The sequence below is a fragment of the Anolis sagrei genome, chromosome 8, assembly GCF_037176765.1.
Source record: "Anolis sagrei isolate rAnoSag1 chromosome 8, rAnoSag1.mat, whole genome shotgun sequence".
Taxonomy (NCBI): Eukaryota; Metazoa; Chordata; class Lepidosauria; order Squamata; family Dactyloidae; genus Anolis; species Anolis sagrei.
The window spans coordinates 5,982,018-6,002,671 of NC_090028.1; the positions used below are offsets into that span (position 1 = coordinate 5,982,018).

Consider the following 20,654-nt stretch of genomic DNA (forward strand, 5'->3'; position numbering starts at 1 on the left):
AAAGGAAGGAAGGGGGAGGGAATGAAGGAAAGAGAGAAGGATGAAACCAAGTAGTGAAAGAAGGAAAGAAAGAAAGAGGTAGAGAAGAAAGAAAATAGAGAAAGGGGGAGGAAAAGGGGGAAGGAATAGGTAGGGACCTCTCTTTCATAATAGTCCAGATATCTACCTCAACTTTGATAAGTTTTACTATAGGCCACAGCAACGCGTGGCAGGGCACAGCTAGTGCTTAATAAAAATATTAATCAGGAAGAAACATGGATTTTATGGTCCCAATGCCTCTTGTTTCTCCAAAAATATCTCCAAAAAAGAACATGGCTCAGCTCTCTTTGTTATAGGGTATAATGCAGTACTCACTCCAAAATTCGCAGCCGTGCCATCTTTGGCAGGACCTTTGCCAGATCTGCTGCACTTTCATCTCCAAGTTTGTTCCAAGACAAGCTAAAGGGAACAAGAATAGCTGGGCATGAGTTAAAACACACATTTCCCCATGTCAGAAGAACCAGTTTATTGCGGGATGGGTTTGTGAAATAATTTATAGTTTCCAAATCATGACTACCCTGAACCATTGCAAGCTGGATAGCAAGTGTCTTGGAAGCAATCTTAACCATTGCAATGTATACAAATGTACAATCAGAATATGCAAACCCACTTCCAGGATTGTTGTTACAAACAATCAGATCCTCAGAGAGTCACATACAGAATAGACAGTATGGGGGACGATGCCTGGCTCGAGAGCAGTACGTGTGAAAAAGATCTTGGAGTCCTCGTGGACAACAAGTTAAACATGAGCCAGGAATGTGATGCGGCGGCAAAAAAAGCCAATGGGATTTTGGCCTGCATCAATAAGAGCATAGTGTCTAGATCTAGAGAAGTCATGCTCCCCATGCTCTATTCCACTTTGGTTAGACCACACCTGGAATATTGTGTCCAATTCTGGGCACCACAATTCAAGAGAGATATTGACAAGCTGGAATATGTCCAGAGGAGGGCGACTAAAATGATCAAGGGTCTGGAGAACAAGCCCTATGAGGAGCGGCTTAAGGAGCTGGGCATATTTAGCCTGAAGAAGAGAAGGCTGAGAGGAGATATGATAGCCATGTATAAATACGTGAGAGGAAGCCACAGGGAGGAGGGAGCAAGCTTGTTTACTGCTTCCATGGAGACTACGACAAGGAACAATGGCTTCAAACTACAAGGAAGGAGATTCTACCTGAACATGAGGAAGAACTTCCTGACTGTGAGAGCCGTTCAGCAGTGGAACTCTCTGCCCCGGAGTGTGGTGGAGGCTCCTTCTTTGGAAGCTTTGAAACAGAGGCTGGATGGCCATCTGTCAGGGGTGATTTGAATGCAATATTCCTGCTTCTTGGCAGAATGGGGTTGGACTGGATGGCCCAGGAGGTCTCTTCCAACTCTAGGATTCTATGATTCTATGATTCTTACACTGAGTCACGCAGGAGAGAGGAAGATGGATTATTTCCTCCTTCTTATATAGTCACCCATTGATAGGTCATCAGTAAGGGACACTGGATGGCGCAATCCCTTTGCTTTAGCCCTCACATGGGTATGACTCAGCCATTACCGTGCTCCGTTAGGTGTTGCATCATAACATTCAGTCATTTCCCAGGTACTATCAATATTCCATATGTTCTTCAAATAGTATGTCTCTTTGGCTAGAAATGCGGTACCATTTCTACCTAACACACTGAAGCCATGGAGTTGACAGCCAGTGTGGCATATTGGTTTGTAGGGCTGGGCGGTTTCGTTCGTTAATTTCGTAATTCGTTATTAATTCGTATTTAAATTAGCTTACTATCCGATATTGAGCCATTTTGGAATAGTGTGAGGAATAATTAAGAATCGAAACAATTTTTCCAATTTTCGTAATTATTTCGTAATTATTTTTGTAAAATAATATAATAATATATAATATATAATACAATATATTATAATAATATAATATACAATAATATAATATAATAATATAATATAATAATATATAATATAATATATATTATAATATTATAATATTATAATAATATAATATTATATTATAATATTATAATAATATAATATAATAATATATAATATAATATATATAATATAATATATAATAATATATAATATTATAATATTATAGTATTATAATAATATAATATAATATAATATAATATAATATAATATAATATAATATAATATAATATAATATAGTTGTTGTTTGTTTTATCACACCAGCAGTCAACAACAGAGGGAGAGGGAAGCTTCAGAAGTTCCCCCTCTCCCATTTGGAGTTTTTTTTTAGCATATTGCGCAATCGCGTCCGCCATTAATGAATCAATTAGAAATTTACGAAATTTCATAAATTTCGAAATTTTTTAAAGAAAAAAATCGGAATTCTTTAAAAAAAACAAAACGCAATGGACCCCTAAAAACGAAACAAGTTTAGAAACAAGTTTTGAAGTTTAGTGTTTTGAGCATTGGACAATGACTCTGGAGGCCAGAGTTGGAGTTCCCTTCTTGGTTATAGAAACCCATTGGGCAACCTAAGCAAATCACACTCTCTCAGCCCCAGAAAACCTGCGATAGGATCACCTGAAAGTTGCCATTAATCCGAAATGACTTGAAGACCCACAACAACAATCAGAAGACTTGAGCGATATGTGCAAAACAGTCCCAGTGCTTTGCACATAACCTTCAAAGTTCAGACTAAAACCCAGAGTGGATTCAGCCTTCACAGTTATGAGAAGTTATGGGCATAGATTTCAGCCCCTTTAACCATGTCATCCCTGATTGTTCCAATAACTCTATGTAACATGATTTTTGTTCTTGGATTATCAATGTCATTTCCTAATTGGTTCTATCATAAAAGCATGGGAAAAGTTTATTAAAGTGCCAAAACTTTTAGGACATTTTTCTTTTAATTATTACACGTAGCCCGTAATTTTAATTATTACACGTAGTGTTGGTTTCTAATATATGTAATGTCTTTCTGCTTGTGAGTAAACAGTACTTCTTGCTGTTTCTTTGCCAGTGTTGATGTGGAGATTATCTGGTTTGTCTACTCTGGAATATGCAACATATAACTGTCCTTCTTTAGGGGTCCCTTTCAAATCTTTGATACTGCATCTGTCATATACATATATGTGTGTTTGTGAATGGCTGGTTGGCCCTTTGTCAGGAGGGCTTTGATTATGTTTTCTTGCCCTGGTGAAAGGAGTTGGACTGGATGGCCTTAAGGCAGCATTTCACAACCTGGGAAGTCAAGACCCGAGGGGGGGGGGGTCTCCAGGGTCACCAAAGACCACCAGAAACACAGTATTTTCTGTTGGTCATGACGGTTCTGTGTGGGAAGTTTGCCCTGATTCTGTCGTTGGTGGGGTTCCGAATGCTCTTTGATTGTAGGTGAACTGTGAATCCCATTGACTACAAATGTCAAGGTCTATTTCCCCCAAACCCCATCTGTGTTTATATTTGGGCACATTGAGTGCTTGTGCCAATTTTGATCCAGTTCCTCATTGTTTGAGTCCATAGTGCTCTCTGGATGTACCTGAACTACAACTCCCAAACTCAAGGTCATTGCCCACCAAACCCTTCCAGTATTTTCTGTTGGTCATGGGAGTTCTTTTTGCCAAGTGTTGTTCAATTCCATCGTTGATAGATTTCAAAATGCTCTGATTGTAGGTTAACTATAAATCCCAGCAGCTACAACTCCCAAATGACAAAATCATAATTTTTTGAGTGATGGTCACTTCTTGTGTTATGAGATGTTTTGTTGCCCAAATATGATGTGATTTCGTTCATTGGTTCTTTTGTTTTTAAGGTACTCATTATGCACAGAGCATTTATATATATTGTCGAAGGCTTTCATAGCTGGAATCACTAGGTTCTTGTGGGTTTTTTCGGGCTATAGAGCCATGTTCTAGAGGCATTTCTCCTGACGTTTCGCCTGCATCTATGGCAAGCATCCTCAGGTTGTGAGGTCTGTTGGAAGTAGGAAAAATGGGTTTATATATCTGTGGAATGGCTGGGGTGGGGCAAGGAGCTCTTCCCTGCTGCAGTTAGGTGTGAATGTTTAGCTGATCACCTTCATTAGCATTTGAAGGCCTGCCTGAGCCAGGGAAAATCTGTTGCTGGGAGGTGTTAATCTGTGCCTGGTTTTTTCCTCTCTGTTGTTTACCTGTTATAATTTTAGAGTTTTTTTAATACTGGTAGCCAGATTTTGTTCATTTTCATGGTCTCTTCCTTTCTGTTGAAATGTCCACATGCTTGTGGATTTCAATGGCTTCTCTGTGTAGTCTGACATGGTGGTTGTTGGTGTGGTCTCAAATAATATGCTGTGTCCAGGCTGGTTCATCAGGTGCTCTGCTATGGCTGACTTCTCTGGTTGGAGTAGTCTGCAGTGCCTTTCATGTTCCTTGATGCGTGTCTGGGCAATGCTGCGTTTGGTGGTCCCTCTGTAGACTTGTCCACAGCTGCATGGTATACGGTAGACTCCTGCAGAAGTGAGAGGATCCCTCTTGTCCTTTGCTGAACGTAGCATTGGTTGGATTTTCTTGGTGGGTTTGTAGATTGTTTGTATGTTGTGTTTCCTCATCAGCTTCCCTCTGCGGTCAGTGGTTCCCTTGATGTACAGCACAAACACTTTTCCTCTGGGTGGATCTTCATCTTGACACATTTATATATATATATATATATATATATATATATATATATATATGTATGTATTCACATGTTTTATGTAATTATGATTTTATTGTTTATTGTTTGCATTTTCGTTTTTACTCTGTTGTAATTTGTTGTTTGGGCTTGGCCTCATGTAAGCCACTCCGAGTCCCCATCAGGGAGATGGTGGCGGGGTATAAATAAAGATTATTATTATTATTATTATTATTATTATTATTACGATTATTATCCTGCTATAGCATATGTTGCTGTAATTTTTCATTGTATATCTCCCATGACCAACAGAAAATACTGTGTTTCTGGTGGTCTTTGGTGACCCTGGTGACACCCCCCCCCCCCCCGGGTCTTGACTTCCCAGGTTGAGAAATGCTGCCTTAAGGCCATCCAGTTCAACTCCCTTTACCAGGGCAAGAAAACATAATCAAAGCCCTCCTGACATAGGGCCATCCAGCCATTCACAAACACACATATATGCATATGACAGATGCAGTATCAAAGATTTGAAAGGGACCCCTAAAGAAGGACAATGATATGTTGCACATTCCAGAGTAGGAATTCAACTAATTCAACCAAGTTTGTGGCAGCCACAAAAACGAAGTTTCTGGAGTATAACAACTACATTCCAAATATGTACCACACAATTAAATACGAATTGCCCTTTCAAATCAGGAACAGGAAAGAAATTCAAATGTGGTTATGCAGTGTTTTAATTCTCTGTAAAGTGATGTATATGCCACTTTCCCTTCTCCAAACACAGGGTGCAAAGGCAGCTGATCCACCAACCGAACTTGGCAGATCTAGAGATAACTTGTATGCAGAACACATCATGCGAGGATGTGCGGGGCTTGAGGAATGCAAAGCTGGGGTGAAAATGGCTGGAAGAAACATTAACAACCTCAGATATGCAGACGACACCACTCTGATGGCCGAAAGCGAGGAGGAGCTGAGGAGCCTTCTAATCAAGGTGAAAGAAGAAAGCGCAAAAGCCGGGTTGCAGCTAAATGTCAAAACAACCGAGATTATGGCAACAAGAATGATTGACAACTGGGAAATAAAGGGAGAAAATGTGGAGGCCTTGACAGGGTTTGTATTTCTAGGTGCAAAGATGACTGCAGATGTAGACTGTGGCCATGAAATCAGAAGACGCTTCCTTCTTGGGAGGAGAGCAATGTCCAATCTCGATAAAATCGTAAAGAGTAGAGACATCAGACTGGCAACAAAGATCCATTGCCTAGTCCAAGCCATGGTCTTCCCTGTAGTCACCTACAGATGTGAGAGATGGACCTTAGGGAAGGCTGAGCGAAGGAAGATCGATGCTTTTGAGCTGTGGTGTTGGAGGAAAGTTCTGAGAGTGCCTTGGACTGCGAGAAGATCCAACCAGTCCATCCTCCAGGAAATAAAGCCCAACTGCTCACTGGAGGGAAGGAGACTAGAGACAAAGTTGAAGTCCTTTGGCCACATCATGAGGAGACAGCAAAGCCTAGAGAAGACAATGATGCTGGGGAAGGTGGAAGGCAAAAGGAAGAGGGGCCGACCAAGGGCAAGATGGATGGATGGCATCCTTGAAGTGACTGGACTGACCTTGAAGGAGCTGGGGGTGGTGACGGCCGACAGGGAGCTCTGGCGTAGGCTGGTCCATGAGGTCACAAAGAGTCGGAGACGACTGAACGAATGAACAACAAGAGATCAAGAAGTCTTCTCCAACCTGGACCTTCCAGATATGCCTGACCACAATTCCCATCATCCCCAACCTGCATGACTTATGATCATTAGGCAAAGCTGGAGGTCTCCTGCTTTCCGTTCAAACTCACATTATCTCTTCAATCAAAGGACAACGGATGACGCAAAAGGCTAGCATCTTGAAGGCACCGTCGCTGATGTTGCAGACCTTTAATCTAAAACAAAGACATTGCAAAACCTAAATTTCTTCCATTCCATCTTAACCATTGCAATAATCCACCCACATTTTGGGAAGAGGAAATTGGGGGCTACCAGGACCATGCAAACCCAAGCATAATCCCAAAAATGTCCAACACTTCATTAGATTTGGGATCAACCAAAAAAGCAGTAAGTAAGTAAGTAAAACTTTATTTCTATCTCCCCATGGGGACTCACTCGATCTTCTTGAGTTGTGAACATTGCGGCAACCGCTCTATAAGGATCATCGCACCTTTGCATCCAATGCTGTTTTCAGATAAGCTGGAAAGAGAAACAACAACCCAATTAAAGTACTGCAATTTTAAAAAATAATCAATAAAAATACATATCAGAGAGTACAATGTACACAAAGGACTCCATGTATTAAAGGATCCATCCAACTATAGAAGTGATGCAAGGGATGAATGGATGCCTTATATCAGGTATGGGGAAACCCAGGCCCCTTGGGCTCTTTTCTCAGGCCCTCCTCTCCTTCACCATCCCATCCTTTCCTCCTTCTCTCTTTCCTTCCTTCAATCCCTCTTTCTACCTGAACTCCTTCTTTCCTTCCCACTTACCTACCTCCTTCCCTCTCTCCTTCCTTCCTTCCTTCCTTCCTTCCTTCCTTCCTTCCTTCCTTCCCACTTACCTACCTCCTTCCTTCTCTCCCTCTTTCTCCTTCCTTCCTTCCTTCCTTCCCACTTACCTACCTCCTTCCTTCTCTCCCTCTTTCTCCTTCCTTCCTTCCTTCCTTCCTTCCTTCCTTCCTTCCTTCATTCCTTCATTCCCTCCCTCCCTCCCTCCCTCCCTCCCTCCCTCCCTTTTGTATTTCCTTCTTTCTCTCTATATTCCCTTCTTTCCCTCCATTCCCTTCTACCCTTTTCATCCTTCCTTTCCTCTTACCCACCTCCTTCCCTCTCTCCCTCTTTCTCCTTCCTTCCTTCCTTCCTACCTTCCTTCCTTTCCTTTTGTTTTTCCTTCCTTCTCTTTTTCCTCCCTCCCTTCCCTCTCTCTTTCTCCCCCATTCCTTTCCACCCTTTCATCCTTCCTTGCCTCTCTCCCTTTCTCCTCTCTTCCCTTTTGTCTTTCCTTCCTTCTCTCTTTCCTCCCTTCTCTCTCTCTTTTTCTTCATTCCCTTCCACCCTTTCATCCTTCCTTCCCTCTCACCTACCTCCCGTTTCTCTTTTTCTCCCTCCTTCCTTCCTTCCTTCCTTCCTTCCTTCCTTCCTTCCCTTTTGTCTTTCCTTCCTTCTCTCTCTACTCCCTTCTTTCACTCCATTCCCTTCCACCCTTTCATCCTTCCTTCATTCACTTTCCTTCCTTCTCTTTTTTCTTTCTCCTTCCCTCCCTCCTTCCCTTCCTCCCTTCCTTCCATCACTTCCACCCTTTTGTGCTTCATTGCTTCTTTCTTTTTTCTTTTTCCTTAGTTCTCTCTTTCCTTCCCCCTTCCCTCTCACCCTCCCTTACTCACCTTTCTCTTTCTTTTTCTATCCTTCCCTTCCTCCCTTTGTCCTTTCTTCCTTCTCTCTTTCCTTCCCCTCCTTATCTCCCTCTTTCTCTTTCCATCCTTTCCTTCCTGCCTTTTGTCATTCTTTACTTCTCCCTTTTCTTCCTTCCTTCTTCCTTCTCTCTTTCCCTTTCTCACCTCCCTCTTTCATCCTCAACTCCTTCCCTCCCACTCTTTCATCCTTCCTTACTTCCCTCTTACCTCCCTCCTTCCCCCTATCTCCTTCCTTTCGTCCTTCCTTCCCTTTCGCCCTTCCTTCCTTCCCTCCCTCCCTTTTGTCTTTTCTTCCTTCTCTCTGTACTCCCTTCTTTCCCTCCATTCCCTTCCGCACTTTCATCCTTCCTTCTTTCTCTCTTTCCTCCTTTCTCTTTTTTCCTTCCCCCCTTCCCTCCCTTCCTTCCATCCTTCACTTTCACCCTTTTGTTCTTTCCTTCCTTCCCTTTTTCCTTTCCTTCCTCCTCTCTTCCATCTCTCCCTCTTTCTCCTTCCATCCCTCGCTTCCTCCCTTTCGTCCTTCCTTCTCTCTTTCCTTCCTCCTTCCCTTCCTTCCTTCCATCACTGGGCAGCCAGTCCTCCTAGCAGGGAGTGCTAGCATGCAGACCCCAAGTTAGAAAGTTTGCCTATGCTTGCCTTATCTGATGTTCCAAAATCTCAATTACTCCAAAATCTAAAATGTTGAGTTGTGATAGTGAGGCTTTTGCTTTCTGGTGGTTCACAAACTTGGTTTCATCTACAAACGTATTAAGGATATTGCATATCTGTAAAGAAGACCACCAATTTGTAACAATGCCACCAATTTGTAAAAGTTTGTAAAGGAGCCACCACTTTGTAAGGACTTATTAAATTGATAACACAACTAATAGCTTGTAATATTGATTTGTTCTTTCTTCAATATGTAGCGTGGCTTAACTTGAAAGTATTTGTAACAGGGACTTGGCTTTAGAAGAAACTGTAACAAGTTTATTGAAGTACAGAAGAAGCTTGATGGTTTCAATGTTTCTTAACTCTTAGAGGCACATATCGTCAGAGGTTACATTTATAACATTTCATAAAACAACTCTTGAGATTACTGTTCCTTCCATTAAACAGGCTTTAAACTTATTTTCCTTTAAAATGTGTTTCTTTCCTTAACATATTGCCTCAGGTACAAGCTTGTTCTTTCCTTATGTTATTTCTGCTGCAGTAAAGATTCATATTAGGGTTTCTCTCACCCGTTTTACTTATACACTAACCACTAATCTAAATAAGTCAACTTGACCTATCTAAACCTCACAGGCTAAAAGCCTAAACCCTCCTGATTCTCAACACAGTAATATCAGCCTTTTCCTGTAGTTCGCTGACTACAGACTACCTTTCTGGTCCTCAACACACAACAGAACCAGCCTTCCCTGTAGTTCGCTGACTACAGACGAACTGTTTTAAAATGGCTGCCCTGCCAAATGGTAGTGGGCTCCACCCCTTTTTCCATGGCAACCCAGCTCAAAGTGAGTTGAGCTGGCTACCGCCCCCCCCCCCCCCCCCAGTTATGCTACTTCAAATACCTACCCTTTTAAACACCTATCTATAATCATACATGACTGTAGATTAAAATTCACACTTCACCACAATATCAAATGACCCTTAGACTGCCTTTAGGAAGTTTATATGAAACGTCAATGGGTGTTGGGTTTAGGCTTGGGTCCCATCTCCAAGATTAGGAATGCAAATACAAATAAAGGTATTTCAAAACCTGAAAAAAAGTCCAAAATCCCAAACACTTCTGATCCCAAGCATTTGTGGATAAGGGAGACTCCACCAAAATAATATTTTGGGAGAAATTCCTTGTTTTAAATTGCCTTTCTTTTACTGCTAACTGGACTTACCTGATCTCCTCTATTTGGGGACAAGAGAAGAGGTATTTGGATAAATGGGTGACTCCCTCGTAGTCGATGCCACAAGAAGACAGGCTGATGGGAATGAAGCAGAGAGGCGGATATTGAAAAGGAAGTTCATAAAGGACTGGGGGAGATAAGCATGACTTTGAATAATCATGTGTTCTTAGTTGAATCTATCCTTTTCTGATCCTGAAAGCTAAGCAGGGTCGGCCCTGGTTTGTATTTGGAAGGGAGGCCATCCATGAATACTAATTCCTGCATTTCTGAAGAAAAGATTGGCAAAACCACCACTGGGTATTCCTTGCTTAAGAAAACACTATGAAATTCATGAGGTTGCCATAAGACAATTTAATAAACATATATATGGAATGTGGGCACGCAACACATAGAAAAGTAGAGGTAGGAGAAGTTACCTGTTGGACTACGACTCCCACAATCCCCCAGTGCCACATGGCTGGAAGATTCAAAACATTGCAGTTCAACAACAAAAACAAATTTCCCAAATGCTATACCAGTTTCTATTTTATTGCATAAGAGTTGCACTCTTCCCTTTTTCTTCAGCAAAAAAAGGAAAGTGCGACTATTACGCAAGGAAAAATATGTTTTTTTTATTTTTAAAAAAACAAACCAAAATTCCATGCCTCCAAAAGGGGAGGAGAATTATGGATGATCCAGCCTCAAACAAACAGCTCTGTTTCTGTTTATTAATTTATTCAAACTGTAGAACTGTTTGGAACTGATTTTCTTTTCCTTCCTTCCTTCCTTCCTCCCTTCCTTCCTTTCTTCCTTCCTTCCTTCCTTCTTTGAAAGCACAACAGTTTAAAAACTACAAGATAGGGCTCTCTGGAGCTCCATTTTTTCTCCTTTCTCCTTCTTCTGAGGCAAGACGGTTTGCAGAATCTGGGAGTTCTTTGGGAAAAGAAGTAAAGAACAAAGATCTAAGTTCCAAAGATCTCCATTCTAGGTTTTGTAAACTTCCTTGCCTTTGGCAGAAGAAGGGAGGAGGGAAGGAGTGAGGGAAGGAGTAAGGAAGGAAACATGGAAGGATGGATGGAAGGAAGGAAAGAGGGATCAGCCTCAAATGGGGGTGCGACTATTATGTGAAGAAAACAAAAAACATGCCTTTTACATCCCAAAATGTGGGTGCGACTATTATGTGATGAAATACAGTATACAGGCAGTCCTAAAGTTATGAACAAGATCAGTATATTTTTAATATAACTTGAGACAAACACACACACACACACACACACACAAGCTTTGGATAGCATAGGGAAGGCTAAACAACCCTACGGAGTGTCCTTTCCTTTTGGTGCCCCTGTTCAGAAGAGTTCACCTCAAATTCTATCCCTGTGATAATTAGATCTTGAAAAATTTGGCTTGTTCACCTCACAAGATCTGAGTTCCAAAGATCTCCATTCTAGGTTTAGTAAACTTGCCTTTGGCAGAAGATGGGAGGAGGGAAGGAGGGAGGGAAGGAGTAAGGAAGAAAACATGGAAGGATGGATGGAAGGAAGGAAGGAAAGAGGAATCAGCCTCAAATGGGGGTGCGACTATTATGTGAAGAAAACAAAAACATGCCTTTTACACCCCAAAATGTGGGTGCGACTATTATGTGATGAAATACAGTATACAGGCAGTCCTAAATTTATGAACAAGATCAGTATATTTTTAATGCAACTTGAGCCAAACACACACACACAAAGCTTTGGATAGCATAGGGAAGGCTAAACAACCCTACGGAGTGTCCTTTCCTTTTGGTGCCCCTGTTCAGAGGGGTTCACCTCAAATTCTATCCCTGTGATAATTAGATTTTGAAAAATTTGGCTTGTTCCCCTGACAAGATCTGAGATCCAAAGATCTCCATTCTAGGTTTTGTAAACTTGCCTTTGGCAGAAGAAGGGAGGAGGGAAGGAGGGAGGGAAGGAGTAAGGAAGGAAACACGGAAGGGTGGATTTAAGGAAAGAGGAATCAGCCTCAAACGGGGGTGCGACTATTATGTGAAGAAAACAAAAACATGCCTTTTACACCCCAAAATGTGGGTGCGACTATTATGTGATGAAATACAATATACAGGCAGTCCTAAAGTTATGAACAAGTTCAGTATATTTTTTTATGTAACTTGACCCAAACATACACACACACAAAAGCTTTGGATAGCATAGGGAATGCTAAACAACCCTACGGAGTGTCCTTTCCTTTTGGTGCCCCTGTTCAGAAGAGTTCACCTCAAATTCTATCCCTGTGATAATTAGATTTTGAAAAATTTGGCTTGTTGTGGAAACAAGGATTGGAGATAAAGCTTCAACGGGGACTCTTCCAAGAGCGATTTTTCCTTCTGAGGAGGAGATTCCTCTCACTTCCTGTTGTCACAGCCCTGTTCTTAACTGTGAGTCACTTGTAAGTCGGATGTTTGTAACTCGGGGACTGCCTGTACAGATGCAAAAACATTCCGATTTAGCCACCCCTGTCCTTAGCCATTGTACTTACTGAAGGACTTTCAAGTGATGCAAAGACGGCAAAACCGGAGCAAGTTTCCCCAAAGTCTCATTTCCGAGACTGTTCCCAGATAAACTGAAAAGAAAGAGGATGTCAATGGCTACTGTTGTGACTCAGCTGGAATCACAGAGTGTCTCTGATGAAGATGATGGGACTCAGGTTCACAGTCTGGCTCAAAATGTCCCTGTGTTATAGACAGTGAAGAAGTGCAGTTTCCCACAGCAAAGAATGAGAGTGTTGATACTGAAAATAGCCAGGTGCAGATTGACTCACAGGAGGAGGACAGTTCTCAGCCTGATAATGAGCAAGAAGGGAAACAGGCTGACTCTAACGAACAGGCTGACCTTGACGAAACGGGAACCTTAGAGCGTGCTGACCGTTTGGAATTCAGAGTTCAAAAGAGTGTGAGAATAGCTAACAAGAAGGAGGCCAGAGGCCAAAGAAATGCCTTCATGCTTTGCAAAGGGTATTAAGCAGTGTGTTTGAGACCAAACCTTTGTCAAAGAAACTTTTCGTTTACCTAAGAAGCTTGCCCTTGCTTGTCTGGATCATCTTGCAGTTCTTGTGTTCATGGTTTCAGGACTTTGTCATGTTCTCTTGGGGTTTTTGCTTTGTTGGTGCCATTTTGGATTAAGCTTCAAAGTGCTATATTATATTGATCTTTTGGAACATTAACGTTTGCCTTTAAGAACCTTTTTACCTTTTTATTTTAATAAACTCTAATGACTTCTGGCTGTGTCTCATATGTTCCATAGTTGATGGAACACCACCATACCAAAGCTGTAGATTTTGGAGTTTATTGAAGGAAAGGCAAAGTCAAAACATAGTATAAGAAATGCAAAGTTCCAAAGAGGCTTAAATGCAAAGACACAGTTCCCAAGATCCAAAGGCAAAAACCTGAAGCATGATCCTTTAAGCAATGGTCAAACAATAATCCATGAAAAACACATGAACCCAAAATCCCAGACTCAGAAAGCCAGAAGAGTGCTGCTTAAAGCCAAGGTTAATCCACAGAAGTTTGTATGCAAAGAGCCATGTTGAACTGACAATGCCTATTTGTCAGCCAGAAGGTTAAATACCCTTAGCAACCATGAATGCGTTACGATGATCTTTGGCCGACTTGGCCTCTCGCTTACTGTTGCAACCCAGAGCAGGAAACGAGGCCCTAAGATAACCATCCACCACACTTGACTAGGAAAAAACAATCCTTTTTTATTGATGAAAAATGGTTACAAATTAAAGGAAAAATGCAAAGTCAAAAGCCACAGCAAAATCAGCAAACATGAATGTCCATGAACAAGATCAAAAACCCAAAGCCACACTGTAAAATACTGGAACCTGTTAGCAATCCAATAACCGTACTTGGTGTCCTAGAAATCTCTCAAGACGATGGCCAGAGGAACCGGGAGAACTGCCAAGGTCTTCATCAATCTAAAACAATGCCTGAACTGAGAAAGTCAGCCCGGCGGAAGGCACTTAAAGCCGAGGAATTGGTTTCGTGATACGGCTCCCTGCTTTGAAGCCCTTGTTTGTTTTTCTTTTAATCTGGAAGACCTTCGCAAGCTGAGTGATTCACTCCTGTCTTGCCAGATCTGGTCCCTTCTATTCTCATTAAGGTTCCCAGAAGGGAGTGAAAGGTCATGGCTTCCCTCTGAAACATTCTCATGAACACTGGTACTTTCATTTTCCAAATCTACAAAAGTTTCTTCCTCATTAATTTCAGGAGCATTGTCACTAATTTCAGGATCATTGACATCAAGAAGTACATTTTCATTAGCATCAGTAAATATATTTTCATTAGCATCAGGAGGTACAAACAGAAAATCAGGTTCAAACTCAGGCTGAACCCCAACACTTACTAGCTAAGTGAGAACTTCTCCAGACCCTTAACTGCAGGCGATCCTGCCTACTCATTAATTCATTATCTTCAAAGCTCTTTAACTCCTTATCTTAGTTTACCAGCTGTGCTGGATCACCATGGGAAGGTAAAGGAGGCGAAGACATCTCCACCTTCTTCAGGGGAGCGTGCTTGCTCCATCCATGTTCAACATTTACACAAATGACCAGCCCCTGCCAGAAGGGATAGAGAACTTCATCTATGCTGATGATCGTGCCATTACTGCTCAAGCAGGGAGCTTTGAGATGGTCGAACAGAAGCTCTCCGAAGCTCTAGGTGCTCTAACTGCCTATTACAGGGAAAACCAGCTGATCCCTAACCCATCTAAAACATAGACATGTGCCTTTCATCTCAAGAACAGACAAGCATCCTGAGCTCTGAGGATGACTTGGGAAGGAATCCCACTGGAGCATTGCAGCGCACCCAAATACCTGGGAGTCACTCTGGACCGTGCTCTGACCTACAAGAAGCACTGCCTGAACATCAAGCAAAAAGTGGGTGCTAGAAACAATATCATACGAAAGCTGACTGGCACAACCTGGGGATCACAACCAGACACAGTGAAGACATCTGCCCTTGCGCTTGGCTACTCTGCTGCTGAGTATGCATGCCCAGTGTGGAACACATCTCACCATACTAAAACAGTGGATGTGGCTCTTAATGAGACATGCCGCATTATCACGGGATGTCTGCGCCCTACACCACTGGAGAAATTACACTGCTTAGCCGGTATTGCACCACCTGACATCCGCCGGGAAGTAACCGCCAATAGTGAAAGGACCAAGGCAGAGACATCTCCAGCTCATCCCCTGTTTGGGTATCAGCCAGCACGCCAACGACTTAAATCTAGACATAGTTTTCTAAGATCTACAGACACTCGCTGGAACACCTCAGCAAGCGAGAGTCCAAAAGTGGCAGGCTCAAACCCAGAAACTCAACCAATGGCTGATACCAAATGAGAGACTCCCTCCTGGGCACACAGAAGACTGGGCGACTTGGAAGGCATTGAACAGACTGTGCTCTGGCACCATGAGATGCAGAGCCAACCTCGAGAAATGGGGCTACAAAGTAGAATCCTCGACATGCGAGTGTGGAGAAGAGCAAACCACTGACCACCTGCTGCAATGCAACCTGAGCCCTGCCACATGCACAATGGAGGACCTTCTTGCAGCAACACCAGAGGCACTCCAAGTGGCCAGATACTGGTCAAAGGACATTTAACCAACTACCAAACTCACAAGTTGTGTATTTTTCTGTTTGTTTGCTTTGTTCTGTTAGAAATGCAATATAATGGACTGGCTGCTCTGACACGACAAATAAATAAATCTCCACCTGGCCGTGTGGGATCCCGTTATCACTGACATTCTTTTCCCCTGAGAACTGGCTTGCTGTTTCCCTTTCTGCAGCCTCACCGTCAACCCCGTCTGAGACATGAACAGAAATCTGGAACCCATCATCCTCCTCATCAGGGAACTCTGCTTCATAAGACCCACAGAGCTCAGCTTCAGATTCAGAGTCAAGCTGCTGAATCACAACAGCTGGAGTGTCCCATAAAAGGAAGAAATGCACATAGTCTTGCCTTACCGGAGCCCCTCCAGATTCTTGCTCGCAGCTAGAGCTTCTGCAAAAGCCTTTCCTCCGGCAGAGCCAATGTTGTTGGACGAGAGGCTAAAACGATTCACAGAATGGAAAGGCAATCAGAACAGTCACAGAGGCGGATTTTTTCCCAATCTGACCAGCAGCCTGCAATGTGCATTCAACCCTTGGCTGCAGTTTTACTTAGTAAGGGAAATCCCAGTAGAAAACTCACATATATGGCCTAAATCCATGTTAGAAAGGGATTATAATCCATTTGGAGTTGGGTGCCATCTCTACACAGATGACACACAACTCTACTACTCTTTTCCACCTGACTCCAAGGAAGCCCTTTGGGTGCTGGACGAGTGGCTGGCCGCTGTGGCTGTCTGGATGAGAACGAACAGGCTGAAAATCAATCCTGACAAGACAGAGGTCCTCCTGGTAGATCGTAAACTGGATCAAGGTATAGGGTGGCAACCTGTGCTGGAAGGGGTTACAATCCCCCTGAAGTCACAGGTCCACAGTTGTGTGTCCTCCTGGACTCATCACTGACGCTTGAAGCTCAGATGTCGGCGATTGCCGGGAGGGCCTTTGCACAATTAAGACTCGTGCACCAACTGCGCTCGTACCTCGTGAAGGAGGCTCTGGCCAAAGTGGTCCATGCCTTAGTCACCTCTAGACAGGATTACTGTAATGCACTCTACGTGGGGCTGCCCTTGAAAATGGCCTGGAAATTTCAATTAGTCCAACGGGTGGTGGCCAAGTTGTTAACTAGTGCTTCTTACAGGGAGCGGTCAACCCCCCTGTTTAAGGAGCTCTACTGGCTGCCGTTCATCTTCCGGTCCCAATTCAAGGTGCAGGTTCTTACCTACAAAGCCCTGAACAGTTTGGGACCCTCCTACCTGCGTGTAAGAACCCACACGATCTCTTCGATCATCTGGAGAGGCCCTACTTGCGCTCCCACCTCCATCGCAGGTACGATTGGTGGGGACGAGGGAGAGGGCCTTCTCGGTGGTGGCCCCCGACTCTGGAACTCACTCCCCAAGGATATCAGGCATGCCCCAACTTTGGCAATTTTTAGGAGGAACTTGAAAACGTGGTTGTTCCAGTTTGCCTTCCCAGAATAAGGAAACTCCCAACAATATGTCCCTAATTGCACCTTATTAGTGATCTAGAACTGTCTGTATGCCCCATTCTTTTCCAAAATTGTTTTATTGTCGATGTTTACTGCCTATTTTTTGTTTATGAGCTTTATTTTATTGTTTTGTATTACTGTTGTTATTGCTTTTATTACTGATGTATTGTGGGCTTGGCCTCATGTAAGCCTCACCGAGTCCCTTGGGGAGATGGTAGCGGGGTACAAATAAAGTTTATTATTATTATTATTATTATTATTATTATTATTATTATTATATTGTGATTTTTAGTGTGAATTTCAAAATCTCTATCCAAGTGTTGGACTTATTTGAGTGAAAGGCTTCAAGAATAGTCTCTCCCTCTACATGTGTGTGTGTGCGTGTACACACACATATTCACGCATATCTTTTTCTGGATTCATCCAACCTCCCTTAACCAAAATCTACGGAAACTGCCCAAACTAGAAACTCACTTGATTTGCTTCAGATTCTTCATTTCTGGAAGAGCTTCGGCAATTTCTTTCACTCCGGCATCATCTATTTTGTTGTAGCTCAAGCTTTAACAGAAAGAGCATAGCTCAGAATATTGAAAAAAAGCATTCCGTCTGCTCAGAGGAAAGGAGGAAAGAAAAGAAGATGGAAAAAAGAGAGAAGGAGAAAATGAAGAAAGAAAGTTAGGTAGGAAGAAGAGAGGAGAAAGGGAAGAAAGAAAGTTAGGAAGGAAGGAAGAAGAGAGGGAAGGAGAAAAGGAAGAAAAAAGGTAGGAAAAAGAAAGGGACGGAGAAAAGGAAGGAAGGTAGGAAGAAGAGTGGGAAGGAGAAAAGGAAGGAAGGTAGGAAGAAGAGAGGGAAGGAGGAAATGAGGAAAGAAGGTAGGAAAAAGAGAGAGATGGAGAAAAGGAAGAAAGAAAATTAGGAAGGAAGGAAGAAGAGAGGGAAGGAGAAAAGGAAGGAAGGTAGGAAAAAGAGAGAGAAGGAGGAAAGGAAGAAAAAAGTTAGGAAAAAGAAAGGGACGGAGAAAAGGAAGGAAGGAAGGTAGGAAGAAATGAGGGAAGGAGGAAATAAGGAAAGAGAAGAAGGTAGGAAAAAGAATGAGAAGGAGAAAAGGAAGGAAGATAGTTAGGTAAGAAGAACAGAGGAGAAAAGAAAGGAAGGAAGGTAGGAAGGAAGGAAGAAGAGAGGAAGGAGAAAAAGAAAAAAACAAAAGAAGGTAGGAAAAAGAGAAGAAAGAAAGAGAGAGAGAGAAGGAGAAAAGGAAGAAAGTTAGGTAGGAAGAAGAGAGGAGAAAAGGAAGAAAGAAAGATAGGAAGAAAGAAGAGAAGGAGAAAAAGAGGAAAGAAAAAAGGTAGGAAAAAGAAAGGGAAGGAGGAAATGAGGAAAGAGAAGAAGGTAGGAAAAAGTGTGAGAAGGAGAAAGGGAAGATAGGTAAGAAGAAGAGAGGAGAAAAGGAAGGAAGGAAGGAAGGAAGGAAGGAAGGTAGGTAGGAAGGAAGGAAGAAAGAAGAGAGAGAAGGAGAAAAGGAAGGAAGAAAAAAGTAGGAAAAAGAAAGGGAAGGAGAAAAGGAAGAAAGGTAGGAAGAAGAGAGGGAAGAAGGAAATGAGGAAAGAGGAGAAGGTAGAAAAAAGAGTGAGAAGGAGAAAGGGAAGATAGTTAGGTAAGAAGAAGAGAGGAGAAAAGGAAGGAAGGAAGGAAGGAAGGAAGAAAGGAAGGAAGGAAGGAAGGAAGGAAGGAAGGAAGAAGAGAGAGAAGGAGAAAAGGAAGAAAGAAAATTAGATAGGAAGAAGAGAGGAGAAAAGGAAGAAAGAAAGGTAGGAAGGAAGAGAGAAGGAGAAAAGGAAGGAAGAAAAAAGGTAGGAAAAATAAAGGGAAGGAGAAAAGGAAGAAAGGTAGGAAGAAGAGGGGGAAGGAGGAAATGAGGAAAGAGAAGAAGGTAGGAAAAAGAGTGAGAAGGAGAAAAGGAAGGAAAATAGTTAGGCAAGAAGAAAAGAGGAGAAAAGGAAGGAAGGAAGTTAGGTAGGAAGAAGAGAAGAGAAAAGGAAGAAAGAAAGGTAGAAAGAAGAGAGGGAAGGAAGAAATGAGGAAAGAGAAAAAGGTAGGAAAAAGAGTGAGAAGGAGAAAAGGAAGAAAGAACGTTAGAAAGAAAGAAAGAAAGAAAGAAAGAAAGGTAGAAAGAAGAAAGGGAAGGAAGAAATGAGGAAAGAGAAAAAGGTAGGAAAAAGAGTGAGAAGGAGAAAAGGAAGAAAGAGCGTTAGAAAGAAAGAAAGAAAGTAAGAAAGAAAGAAAGAAAGAAAGAAAGGTAGAAAGAAGAAAGGGAAGGAAGAAATGAGGAAAGAGAAAAAGGTAGGAAAAAGAGTGAGAAGGAGAAAAGGAAGAAAGAACGTTAGAAAGAAAGAAAGAAAGTAAGAAAGAAAGAAAGAAAGAAAGAAAGAAAGGTAGAAAGAAGAAAGGGAAGGAAGAAATGAGGAAAGAGAAGAAGGTAGGAAAAAGAGTGAGAAGGAGAACAGGAAGGAAGGAAGGAAGGAAGAAAGAAAGAAAGAAAGAAAGAAAGGAAGGAAGGAAGGAAGGAAGAAGAGAGAGAAGGAGAAAGAAAAGTAGGTAAGAAAAAGAGAGGGAAGGAGACAAGAAAGAGAGGTAGGAAGGACAAAGAGAAGGAGAAAAGGAGGAAAGAAAGGTAGAAAGAAGAGAGGGAAGGAGAAAAGGAAGAAAGAAAAGAAGGAAGGAAGGAAAAAGAGAGAGATTGTGAAAAGGAAGGAAGGAAGATAGGTAGGAAGGAAAAAGACTACAAATGAACCTACTCAATTTCTTCCATGTTAATGGCTTTCTTCAAAGCTTCAGCAAGGGAAGGACAGGCGTCGCTGCTGAGCCGGTTATTGTTCAAACTGGAAAACAGCCAAAAGATCCCAAACATTACATGAGTTTTGCCATCCAAAGCAGTGAATTTGCATTGACTCACTATGTGACCAAAGTGCAATGGCCTCAGATGAGCTATTTTTGGACTCGAGAGAGAGTTCTAGTATTGGAAATGAACTCTTTCCTTGATCAACAGAGAAACAGACCTCAATTTTCTCAGCAGAGGCATTGCAGAAAGTCCAGAAATCAGCTTCGGAAGATGTGTGTTGTCCAGATTCAGAAAACTGAGGCTAAGAAAGAGACAGAAGAACGATATGGGGATAATAATACATGATATAAGTTTTCATATCAGTTTCCAGGCATGTTGGACTGCCACTCCCATCAGCCCCAGCTGGATAGGATGGGTGGGGATAATGGGAACTGTAGTCCAATACACCCAGAAGATGCCAAATGTAGAGCCGTGAAAAGGCAACTTACTCGATGCTTCTCAACTGCGATTTGCCTTCCAGTGAACTCAGAAGCGTAGCAATGCCTTCCGTCCCCAGTTCGCTTTTGGAAAAGCTAAAGAGAGAAAAGCATTCCACTGTTGCAAGGAACAAGAGAAGGAATGGAAGGAATTTCCATTCCTTCCATTCCCTATTCCATCCACTGCCCTGGAGACTGGGACTCAATGGATTCATGCATTCAAATGACAGGGAAAGAGATTCCATTAAACAC

The 20,654-nt window shown here is 42.3% G+C and overlaps 1 protein-coding gene across 1 annotated transcript; it reads right to left on the reverse strand.

Annotated features, from left to right (window-relative positions):
• Positions 1-350: 350 nt before the first annotated feature.
• Positions 351-20,494, reverse strand: LOC132783149 (protein NLRC5-like). The gene is made up of 10 exons (XM_067471157.1): positions 20,415-20,494; positions 20,144-20,227; positions 19,883-19,966; positions 17,562-17,645; positions 15,959-16,042; positions 12,469-12,552; positions 9,967-10,050; positions 6,796-6,879; positions 6,492-6,575; positions 351-438 (listed from the first exon to the last, which is right to left on the reverse strand). The coding sequence occupies exons 2-10, from the start codon at positions 20,164-20,166 to the stop codon at positions 351-353; spliced, it is 699 nt and encodes a 232-aa protein (XP_067327258.1). The 5' UTR covers positions 20,167-20,227; positions 20,415-20,494.
• Positions 20,495-20,654: the final 160 nt, after the last annotated feature.

Bases quoted from the DNA above. Each gene is read 5' to 3' on its own strand.
- LOC132783149 (XM_067471157.1), bottom strand. From the start codon at position 20,166: ATGCCTCTGCTGAGAAAATTGAG. The intron at 19,967-20,143 runs GTCTGTTTCTCT...GCTGTTTTCCAG, and splicing joins CCTCTGCTGAGAAAATTGAG to TTTGAACAATAACCGGCTCA. The intron at 6,880-9,966 runs GTAAGTCCAGTT...TTCTCTTTCCAG, and splicing joins CCCCAAATAGAGGAGATCAG to CTTATCTGAAAACAGCATTG.